At 43.3% G+C, this 12242-nt stretch overlaps 1 protein-coding gene across 6 annotated transcripts in view; it reads left to right on the top strand.

The window, feature by feature from the left end:
• The window catches only part of LOC122540641 (E3 ubiquitin-protein ligase DZIP3-like), a 119139-nt gene extending 109158 nt beyond the window's left edge, over positions 1 to 9981 (top strand). For all 6 annotated transcript variants that reach the window (XM_043676638.2, XM_043676635.2, XM_043676636.2 and 3 more), the window contains 4 exons: positions 116 to 242; positions 1815 to 1967; positions 7356 to 7442; positions 9531 to 9981. In XM_043676638.2, the coding sequence (XP_043532573.2) occupies positions 116 to 242; positions 1815 to 1967; positions 7356 to 7442; positions 9531 to 9611 (448 nt within the window). In that variant the 3' untranslated portion in view covers positions 9612 to 9981. The remainder of the gene's footprint in view (positions 1 to 115; positions 243 to 1814; positions 1968 to 7355; positions 7443 to 9530) is intronic.
• Positions 9982 to 12242: the final 2261 nt, after the last annotated feature.

The raw sequence follows: 12242 nt of genomic DNA, 5'->3' as shown, positions 1-12242 counted from the left end.
CAAAATTGTTTATTGTCTGCCCGGAATGGATGTAGTGAGAACTGGATGTATCTAGTCTGGAAGGAGCTTTCAGACATTAGCGTAGCCTCATGTTTCTTGATTTTTTTTTGGACAGGGAAACAATGATCATCTTACTCCGGCAGGTCCGAGCTATGAACAATAACTCATTGTCTGGACTGTCCTTTGAACAGATCATCAGCCAAGTATCAGTCCTTATCAAAAACCATCAGCCACTACTTGCCGTAAGTGTATAGGAGCTATTTGTGTATTATTACTACTTTAGATCATTAGTTTTTTTAAAATTTAGTCGTGGGATGTGGGCTTTGCTGTCTGGCTAGCATTTATTTTCTGTCTCCTAACTGATCTTGAACCGAGTGGCTCGTCCCATTCCCTCTCCGACATGACCATCCTTGGCCTCCTCCATTGCTACAGCGATGGAGAAACAACACCTCATCTTCCACCTGGGCAGCCCACAACCTGGAGGACTCAAACATTGAGTTTTCCAATTTCACTCCGTCCCTCTCCCCACCCAAAACCTTCCCCCACCTCCAGTCCTGAAGAATGGTGACACCCAAAACATTGACTTCTCCACCTCCTGATGCTGCCTGACTTGCTGTGTTCTTCCAGCCTCCTGCTCGGCCATTCTGGTTGAGAGTCCTTCACATTGCTATGGGTCTGGAGTCACATGTATGCTAGACCCAGTGAGGAAGCCAGATTTCCTTCCCTGAAGGACATTAGAGAGCGAGAAGGATTTTTCCAGCAATTGGCAATATGGTTTCATGGCCCTCAGTCGATTATTAATTTTGAAGTTTTTAAATTGAATTCAATTTCCACCATCTGCCATGGCAGCATTTGAACCCTGAGTCAAGAAGGTTAGCAGAGTTTCTGGGTTAATAGTCTAACGATAATACCACTAGGCCATCACCTCCCCTACATTACACCAAGGGAGCTGTACTCAGTTTGCAAGTTGCAATAAGTCTAACATTTGGAGCAGTGTTAAATGAAGTCATCCTGTTACACACAATGAAAAGAGTAATTGGTTGATTCAGTTATAAAATTTTTTAAAATTTTGTTTCTATTTGGATACTAGTTTTCACCGTAGTACTTAACATGTGCTTTATCGTATCTATAAAGCATGCAAAACTTATCGAGAAGTAGAATTTGAGCACTGTGCTAACTCTTGTTGGTCTGATGTAAGGGGACATGAAGGGTAATTTGCGCCTTTATCACTTGCGAAGTACATTGACGAAGAGAGCCAGCCATCAATTATAAAACTAGCAAGTTATAAGATCTATCTGATTTCCATCTCCATTGGTCTCTTTGATATAGCCAAAACTACATTCAGCAATAGGCACTATTTAAATACAGGTCGACTTGTTGAATATTCTGCTTGAGAGCATACAAGAACATTTGAGCCCCAGACCTGACTGACTCTTAGTCAGTCAGTGGCTCTGTGTAACTTTCCAGTTTAAAGAGCTGTTTGAATGTTAAATAATTTTGGCTTGTGAGTGATTTGACTGTGATGATGTTTCAGGTTCTTTTCTGTTAAGAAGGGAGCAGTCAGTTTGTCAGTCTTTTGTACAGGATTTACCTGACAGTGCAACACACCAATCGGTTGGGGGGATGGGGGGAGTGAAGGAAATCCCATTGCAGTGTGCTGAGATGTGGCATAATCTCCACACTGAGTTTCACTTTGGTTTTATCTTGGCTTACATCGGGCAGAATTCAAACTGATGTGTCATGTTAATTAGGTTTAATTACAGGTTACTGCATCAAAGTTGATATTGTTTGTGTTTCGTTTTGTTCTCCCACAGAACAGTAATCTGGACTTTTCGAGTTTACCAGCTGATCCGATGTTGCCTTCGACAACGTGGAGAAATATTACACCAGATTCCTTGACAAGTCAAACTGGATTTACCACAGGTTTGTCCCATCAAAGTGGGGTCAACCCTGAGCCAAGCCTTCAGGTATTCCTTTTTCATTTTACATGCGCATGTGTGTGTTTTTCATGTGTCGGTCTTGTTTCTTTTCCTGCAGTTTTCCTCCGAAACACATTAAGTTTGTGTCCCTCAAACTTGTGGCTTAAAACTGATCAAATTGAAAGAACTACAATAACCGGTAGAGTAATTTTTATTCCACAAACATGTCTTGGGTTGGAGTCTATGTGAAAGGATTCTATGCCAACTCATTATTACCAGATGGTTCCTCAGTGCTACTTCAATGGTGAGGACAAGTATCAGTAAGAATACCATACCATCAGATTAAAGGAATGAGGAATCATGCAGGAGGACATTTCTAACTCAGACAGAGAGGGTAGACAACAATTTAGACAACACATGAAGTTCTACAGATAAGATCATGGTCAACACAGGTAAAGGGAATGCCTAAATTCTCATACATTTACAGAAACCGAGATGCAGAACTTTCAGAGTGGAATTATAATTGGAACCAGGCAGTGAAAGATTAATTCCAAAGCAAAATATTACCAGTACTGGGAATGAAAACAGGAAGTGCTGGAAATTTTTAATACGTCTAGCAGAATCTGTGGAGCGAAAGTAGGATTTAATGTTTGAGGTTAATAACCTTTTTATCAGAATAGGTCTGATGAAGGGTTATCGACTTGGAATGCTAACTCCGTTTCTTTTCCCCAAGATGATGCCTGATGTGTTGAAGGTTTTCCGTCATTTTCTTTGTTGTTTCCTCAGAACAGGGTAGGTTGGATTCTGGGTCTGTACTCAAGACTGTTGAATCAGCAAAAGTAAGGAATTGGCACCACTTGGATTATTGGGTGTGGTTAAGGTCAAGTAAAGGTAATGGAACCACAGAAAATGACAGAACGCCAAACGTTGACAATGAAAACAGGAATGTGATGATACAGCTATAATGAGCATCTGGAAAAGTGAGGACTGCTTTCAGAGCAGAGAAGGCTAAAGAAGCAAACAAATGGAGCATTCGAAGGACCTAAGAGTTTAAATAGCAAAATATTATTTCCATTGGTTCCTAAGTGAATACAAGATATAAACTCCAGATTAGAATTAGAAGGATAAATGAAGTTAAAATAATTTTTGTACAAAAATGTTTGAGAATATAGATTGCATTACCACTAGCCTCCCTGGAAACCAAATTAATTGTAGCACTTGGATAGAGTCATAGAGATGTACAACATGGAAACAGACCCTTCGGTCCAATCTGTCCATGCCAACCAGATATCCCAACCCAATCTAGTCCCACCTGCCAGAACACAGCCCATATCCCTCTAAACTCTTCCTATTCATATACCCACCCAGATGCCTTTTGATGCCTCCACCACGTGCTCTGGCAGCTCATTCCATACACGTACCACCCCTTGCGTGAAAAAGTTGCCCCTTAGGTCTCTGTTATATCTTTCCCCTCTCATCCTAAACCTATGCCCTCTAGTTCTGGACTCCCTCACCCAAGGGAAAAGACTTTGTCTATTTATCCTACCCATGCCCCTCATGATTTTATAAACCTCTATAAGGACACCCATCAGCCTCCAACGCTCCAGGGAAAAAGCCCAAGACTATTCAGCCTCTCCCTACAGCTCAAACCCTCCAACCCTGGCAAACATCTTGTAAAACTTTTCTGAACCCTTTTAAGTTTCACAACATCTTTCTGATAGGAAGGAGACCAGAATTGCATGCAATATTCCAACAGTGGCCTAACCAATGTTCTGTACGGCCGCAACATGACCTCCCAACTCCTGTACTCAATACTCTGACCAATAAAGGAAAGCATACCAAACGCCTTCTTCATTATTCTATCTACCTGCGACTCCACTTTCAAGGAGCTATGAACCTGCACTCCAAGGTCTCTTTTTTCTCAGCAGCACTCCCTAGGACTTACCATAAAGTGTTATAAATCCTGCTAAGATTTGTTTTCCCAAAATGCAGCACCTCACATTTATCTAAATTAAACTTCATCTGCACTCCTCAGCCCATTGGCCCATCTGGTCAAGATCCTGTTGTAATCTGAGGTAACCTTCTTTGCTGTCCACTATATCTCCAATTTTGGTGTCATCTGCAAACTCACTAACTGTACCTCTTATGCTCACATCCAAATCATTTATATAAATGATGAAAAGAAGAGGACCCAGCACCGATCCTTGTGGCACTCCACTGGTCACAGGCCTCCAGTCCGAAAACCAATCGTCCACCGCCACCCTCTGTCTTCTACTTTGAGCCAGTTCTGTATCCAAATGGCTAGTTCTCTGTATTCAGTGAGATCTAACCTTGCTAATCAGTCTCCCATGGGGAACCTTGTCAAACGCCTTACTGAAGTCCATAAAGGTCATGTCTACCACTCTGCCCTCCTCAATCCTCTTTGTTACTTCTTCAAAAAACTTGATCAAGTTTGTGAGACATGACTTCCCACGCACAAAGCCATGTTGACTATCCCTAATCAGTCCTTGCCTATTCAAATACATATACATCCTGTCCCTCAGGATTCCCTCCAACAACTTGCCCACCACCGACGTCAGGCTCACTGTTCTATAGTTCCCTGGCTTGTCCTTACCACCCTTCTTAAACAGTGGCACCACGTTTGCCAACCTCCAGTCTTCCGGCACCTCACCTGTGACTATCGATAATACAAATATCTCAGCAAGAGGCCTAGCAATCACTTCTCTAGCTTCCCACAGAGTTCTAGGGTACACCTGATCGGGTCCTGGGGATTTATCCATTTTTATGCGTTTCAAGACATCTAGCACTTCCTCCTCTGTAATATGGACATTTTTCAAGATGTCACTATCTATTTCCCTACATTCTATACCTTCCAAGTTCTTTTCCACAGTAAATACTGATGCAAAATGTTTAATATCTCTCCCATCTCATGCGGCTCCACACAAAGGCCGCCTTGCTGATCTTTGAATGGCCCTTTTCTCTCCCTTTACCCTTTTGTCCTTAATGTATTTGTAAAAACCCTTTTGATTCTCCTTAACGCTATTTGCCAAAGCTACCTCATGTCCCACTTTTGCCTTCATTATTTCCCTCTTAAATATACCCCTACTGCCTTTATACGCTTTTAAGCATTCACTCGATCTATCCTGTCTATACCTGACATATGCTTCCTCCTTTTTCTTAACCAAACCTTAATTTCTTTAGTCATCCAGCATTCCTTATACCTACCAGCCTTCCCTTTCACCCTGACAGGAATATACTGTCTCTGGACTCTTGTTATCTCATTTCTGAAGGCTTCCCATTTTCCAACTGTCCCTTTACCTGCGAACATCTGCCTCCAATCAGCTTTTGAATATTCTTGCCTGATACCAGTTTAGAACTTCAACTTTTAGATCTGATCTATCCTTTTACATCACTGTTTTAAAACTAATAGAATTATAGTTGCTCGTCCCAAAGTGCTCCCCCACTGATACCTCTGTCACCTGCCCTGCCTTATTTCCCAAGAGCAACAGAATGTATGATATGGAAAGGAGGGGTTAGGAAAGGATGAGTAAATGGACAACTCCATTGTAATGTTCACATTCTCATAACTCTGATAGGAAGAGTATGCTGACACTTATATATACTATCCCATGAGCTCTCACAAATATAAATGACCAATTGAATCACTGGGATATTTAAATTGCCGACTTTGACCCATAGCAGGTTCTATCAAAAACAAGAAATCAAAAATTATTAATTATAAACAAACCGATTCTTTATTGAGTGGCAAAAATTGATTATTAACTACTGCTAAACAAAATTTGAACAACATGCCTTTTAAACCCAAATGCTCACGTTCATTCACAAATAGACCGCACACAAGCCAGACAGCTCTGTAAAATATCATGAGTGGAAAGCATGAGTCCAAGCCACAGCGTTGGAATGAGGTGACTTTCTCAGTTTTTAAATTTTTCATAACATTGCTTTGTTGCTGTCTGTGAGCGATCCTTAATTTGGTGGCTGGTCAATTTGCTTAAGTTAGATGTGCTTCATTTCAGAGGCTTTGAATTTTTTTTTTACTAGCAGAAAGTGAGGTCTGCAGATGCTGAAGATCTGAGCTGAAAAACGTGTTGCTGGAAAAGCGCAGCAGGTCAGGCAGCATCCAAGGAGCAGGAGAATCGGCATTTTGGGCATAAGCCTTTCTTCCTGAAGAAGGGCTTATACCCGAAATATCGATTCTCCTGCTCTTTGGATGCTGCCTGACCTGCTGCGCTTTTCCAGCAACACGTTTTTCAGCTTTTTTTTTTTACTCCTATTCAGAAGGTGAGAAAGAGACCCATATTTGCTTGCAGGGTTTCTGGAGGTCTAGGTACAGCTGACCTTTTCAAATCAGTGACAAATTGCAACTTAAAAATTTGAGAGCTGTTGCTAGGCAGCTTTTCAACCCAAAGACACCTGGGACCAGCTAGTCTCTCAAAAGTATTAAAGCCAGCTTCTGCAAAAGTTAAGTGACCTTATGTCAAAAATGTGAACCCCTTACAGTTCTGCTTTTTTAACCTTCAAGATTCATAATTCCTTGAAAGTGGAGTTGTAGTTAGAAAGGATAATGAAGAAGGCGTTCTGTACACTTGCCTTTATTGGTCAGAGCATTGAGGATTGGAGTAGGAGGTCACGTGGCAGCTGTACAAGATGTTGGTTAGGCTACTTTTGGAATTCCGCCTTCAACGTTGGCCTCCCTGCTAGAGGAAAGACATTGTGAAATTTGAAAGGGTTCAGAAAAGAGTTGCAACTATGTTGCCAGGGTTGGAGGGTTTGAGCGATAAGGAGAGGCTGAATAGGCTGGGGCTGTTCTCCCTGGAGTGTTGGAAGCTGAGGGATGACCTTCTAGAGGTTTATAAAATCATGAGGGGCATGGATAGGGTGACTGGACAAGGTCTTTTCTCCAGGGTAGGAGAGTTCAGAACTAGAGGGCTTATGTTTAGGGTGAGAGGGGAAAGATATAAAAGGGATCTAAGGGGCAACCTTTTCACGCAGAGGGTGGTGCATTAATGGAATAAGCTGCCAGAGGAGGCTGGTACAATTGCAACATTTAAAAGGCATCTGGATGGGTATATGAATAGGAAGGGTTTGGAGGGATATGGGTCAAATGCTGGCAAATGGGACTAGATTAGGTTAGGATATCTGGTCAGCATGGGTGCATTGGACCAAAGAATCTGTTTCTGTGCTGCACAACTTTGACTCTTAAGTTGTGAAACAAATGGTACATTCTCTGCAACACAGCAATGCCTAGTTTTTTGGATTATTTTCCAAAAAGAAAATATGCAGCCTTCACAACATAGGATGGTCACAGTGGCTTAATGGCATGCTGTGCTGAGATTTAGATGATACAGTGACAATCTGTGATGGTGTCAATGACCTGTCAGCACCTTGGTTAACATGTTCCTTGCTTCCTTGCAGGATGAAGATCCCTGTGTGATTTGCCAGGAGGAACTCACCGCCAGTCGTCTCTTTGTAATGAAATGTGGGCACAAATACCACAGAGAGGTAAAGGATTGGGCTGCTTTGACCTTTCTACTCTACCTCCTCCCCTCCTGTCCGCACTAACTCTCTAATTAGATTGTGGTTTGATACAGGGCGGACAGGCCTAAATAGCTGGGCAACTCAGCTTTGGATGGGGTCAAAGTCCAGTTAATCCGCCCTTCCAGAGGTACCTTTCCAGCAGGGTGTCGCTGTGTATCGATTGTTTGGGAAACACAGGTAGTTCCCATTCTCGGAAGGTGGCAGAGTTATGGTGGTATGAAGATGTCCACCCTTCTCCTCACGATGAGTAACGAACCCAAATACAGACCATAGGACAATTGGGATATGACGAGATCATTCAGCTCCTCCAGCCTGTTCTGTGTTCAGGGAATTGACGACAAAAAGCTGTTGAGAGGTTAGCAATGCCAACTCCTCCCCCTGCCAATGCCACCCTCCCACCCCAAAAAAACCATCTGGAGGGAGGCCTGATCAAGTCACAATTCCCCCTCGTGCCACATCGATCAGCAATTGGCCTAAGGGTGGGTGGTGGTGTCGTGATAATGTCACTCATAACCTAGAACCCCAGGCTAATGTTGTGAGGACATGGGTTCAATTCCCACCATTGGACAAATGGCCAAATTTTTTTTAAAAACCTGGTGGCTATGTAACCACTGCTGATTGTTGTAAAAACTGCTCTAGTTCATAGATGTCCTGTTAAGAGACTGAAGTCTGTCATCCTTACATGGTTGGGCCTGTATCTGACTCCAGACCCACCGTCCTGTGGTAGACTATTAACGATTAGGTAAGCGTTGGTCTAGACAGTCCTGCCAAGTTCCATGAATGAATTAAGAAGTTAATTGCGAAGTTCTTGTTAACAATTGCCATCTGTGTACCCCTTACTGTAGGGAAATTGGAAGCCACTGGTGTCATGATAATGTGACTCAGCATCCACATCCACAGCAAGGTGGTTGACTCTAATTGCCCTCTGAAATGGCATAGAAAGCAGTTCAGATCCAGAGAAATTAGATTTAGGCAGTAAATGCTGGCCTTGCCCAGCAATGCCCACAGCCCCATGGAAAAATCGGGTTCCCACCCATGTTCACTAAGGTAATAACCCTGTCTGGAGCAGCAGGGCTGTGGTTTTCATTGAGAATACGTTCAAATCCCATTGTTACCTTCTTCATGGTGTAATATTTTGTCAATGCTCAGTGACTCAGCACATGTTCAAAGAATGGTCACTGAATGACCAAGGACTGTATCTGTGATCTAATGGGAAATGAATCATTATGTTTAATAGAGGAGATTTAAAGAAAGAACATAAGCAATTTGGCTATTTTGCTGCTTCTATTCAGTGAGATCCTTCAAGCCTGCATCCTTAGTTTGTGTCCTTAGCTGGGGAGTTGATAACCTGGTTTAATACAGAGTGATACCAACAGTGTGGATTCAATTCTCATGATTATCATGAAGGTCCCACCTTCTGACCCTCTCCCCTCACCTGAAACAGGGTGGCCCTTAAGTCAAACCACCATCAGTTGTCTCTCTGTCTAATGGGAGAGCAGCACCATGGTCTTGAATGACTATGGAATCTGTTTTTATCCCTGCCTTGCACTTTACCTTCAGGTCCTTCAGTTGATTGTTTTCTAGCTGCCTCACAGCGCCAGAGACCCGGGTTCAATTCCCGCCTCAGGCGACTGTGTGGAGTTAGCACATTCTCCCCGTGTCTGCGTGGGTTTCCTCCGGGTGCTCCGGTTTCCTCCCACAGTCCAAAGATGTGCGGGTCAGGTGAATTGACCATGCTAAATTGTCCGAAGTGTTAGGTAAGGGGTAAATGTAGGGGTATGGGTGGGTTGCGCTTTGGCGGGTCGGTGTGGACTTGTTGGGCCAAAGGGCCTGTTTCCACACTGTAAAGTAATCTAAATCTAAATCTATTCTCCAAGCACAGGCAGGTAGGACTACTATAGTTTGGGATTATGGACTGGTTGGACTACAGGCTCTGTTTCCTGCGCTGTTTGACTCGATGGGCTGAATGGCCTGTTTGCATGCTGTAATTGCTTTGCAGATATTTGCAATAATTCCTCATTATGCTTTCTCTGTGCTTTTTCTTGGATACAGTGTATCTCTCTGTGGCTGAAGGAACAGAAGACCTGCCCAAGTTGCACACTTAGCTTTGCAACCTCGTTCTCGCAGTCCTAACCAGGTGACTGGAATCTGTGACCGTTGTCTGTAGGCTGACCCACCGGAAATGCCATCACTGGGCTTTTGCTCAGGAAACCTGTGACAGGAGTAAAGGCTCTTGTGGTGCAGTTACAGGAGTGTGTACGATACATTTCTGTTGGGGCAATGACTTTGGGGTTCAAGAAATAAATGTGGAATCCTGTCACTCGCATGGATTTCAAAACTATTTCATTGACGAGTTCCTATCAGACTTGATGATACTATATTGAAAGATTATTTTGTGAATTATATACCGTTTCCTTGGCTGTGCTACTGAGGCACATTTTACAAGTATGGGAGGGACCGTAATAATTTACAGTTTAAAAGAAATAAAGATTATCTAAACATTGGTGTAGACTGAGTATTGCATTAAACTTAACGCTGGATATGGAATCGCTTTGCTAAAAGGAACCTTCTGGAAAACGAGAAGTTTGTTTTTAACTTCCCATTCAAAAAAGGAGAGTTTATTTTGTTCCCAGGGTAGGAGGGATGATTGTGAGTAGCAACAAAGGACAAGCTTTAGAGCATGACTGGGTTTTTTTTGAGGTTTTATTCTTGCCTGTGTACTTGGGATCTGGCTCAATCCAGTGGAGTTCACACTAGAAAGGTTTGTGTTCTCTGCTTCCTTCCAGAATGCAAAGGACACTGCATCCTGCAGGGCCTTCTCCTGAGCAGCAGCTTTCGTATGTGGTTGGTCTGAAATTACATCATTCCATTTTGGTAAACTACAGCTTCTGTGGTCTTACACTGTCGGCAGCAGGTTCTGATGTGAACTCGTAGCTTGGATTAGAGCGCTTTCACTCCCTAGGCACTCAGAAGACCCTGATCTCATGGTACATCATACAGTCATAGTCATAGAGCTGTACAGCGGAAACAGACCCTTCAGTCCAGCCTGTCCATGCCGACCAGGTATCCCAACCCAATCAAGTCCCACCTGCCAGCACCTGACCCATATCCCTCTAAATCCTTCCTATTCGTATAACCATCCAGATGCCTTTTAAATGTTGCAATTGTACCAGCCTCCACCACTTCCTCTGGCAGCTCATTCCATACACGTACTACCCTCTGTGTGAAAAGGTTGCCCCTTAGGTCTCTTTTATATTTTTCCCCTCTCACCCTAAACCTATGCACTCTAGTTCTGGACTCCCCGACCCAGGGAAAAGACTTTGTTTATTTATCCTATCCATGCCCCTCATGATTTTGTAAACCTCTATAAAGTTACCCCTCAACCTCCGACATCCAGGGAAAACAGCTCCAGCCTGTTCAGCCTCTCCCTATAGTTCAAATCCTCCAACCCTAGGCAACATCCTTGTAAATCTTTTCTGAACCCTTTCAAGTTTCACAACATCTTTCCAATAGGAAGGAGACCAGAATTGCATGCAATATTCCAAAAGTGGCCTAACCAATGTCCTGTACAGCCGCAACATGACCTCCGAACTCCTGTACTCAATACTCTGACCAATAAAAGAAAGCATACCAAACGCCTTCTTCATTATTCTATCTACCTGCGACTCCACTTTCAAGGAGCTATGAACCTGCACTCCAAGGTCTCTTTGTTCAGCAGCACTCCTTATGACCTTACCATTAAGTCTATAAGTCCTGCTAAGATTTGCTTTCCCAAAATGCAGCACCTTGCATTTATCTGATTAAACTCCATCTGCCACTTCTCAGCCTTTTGGCCCATCTGGTCAAGATCCTGTTGTAATCTGAGGTAACCATCTTTGCTGTCCACTATACCTCCAATTTTGGTGTCATCTGCAAACTTACTAACTGTACCTCTTATGCACACATCCAAATCATTTATGTAAATGATGAAAAGTAGTGGACTCAGCACCGATCATTGTGGCACTCCACTGATCACAGGCCTCCAGTCTGAAAACCAATCCTCCACCACCACCCTCTGTCTTCTACCTTTGAACCAGTTCTGTATTCAAATGGCTAGTTCTCCCTGTATTCCGTGAGATCTAACCTTGCTAATCAGTCTCCCATGGGGAACCTTGTCGACTGCCTTACTGAAGTCCAATTAGATCACATCTACCGCTCTGCCCTCCTCAATCCTCTTTGTTACTTATTCAAAAAACTCAAAGTTTGTTAGACATGATTTCCCACACACAAAGTCATGTTGACTGTGCCGAAGCAGTCCTTGCTTTTCCAAATATATGTACATCCTGTCCCTCAGGATTCCCTCCAATAACTTGCCCACCACTGATGTCAGGCTCACTGGTCATAGTTCCCTCGCTTGTCCTCACCACCTTTCTTAAAGAGTGGCATATGTTAGCCAACCTCCAGTCTTCCAGCACCTCACCTGTGACTATCAATGATACAAATATCTCAGCAAGAGGCCCAGCAATCACTTCTCTAGCTTCCCACAGAGTTCTAGGGTAAACCTGATCAGGTCCTGGGGACTTGACATCTGGCACTTCCGCCTCTGTAATATGGACATTTTTCAAGATGTCACCATCTATTTCTCTACATTCTATATCTTCCGTATCCTTTTTCCACAGTAAATTCTGATGTCCCGAGTTCTGAGGAGCCAGCACGCTTGAAGCGGATGATGAAACACACACGCACGGTTGCCATCTACTGTTGTTTGAAACATGGAACCCCCAC

Source organism: Chiloscyllium plagiosum, unplaced genomic scaffold (genome assembly GCF_037043375.1).
Source record: "Chiloscyllium plagiosum isolate Xiang-an unplaced genomic scaffold, Cpla_swu_hap1 HiC_scaffold_29, whole genome shotgun sequence".
In the NCBI taxonomy this organism is placed as follows: Eukaryota; Metazoa; Chordata; class Chondrichthyes; order Orectolobiformes; family Hemiscylliidae; genus Chiloscyllium; species Chiloscyllium plagiosum.
Note: the sequence above shows the minus strand (reverse complement) of the source record. Positions and strands in the feature narration are given on the sequence as shown.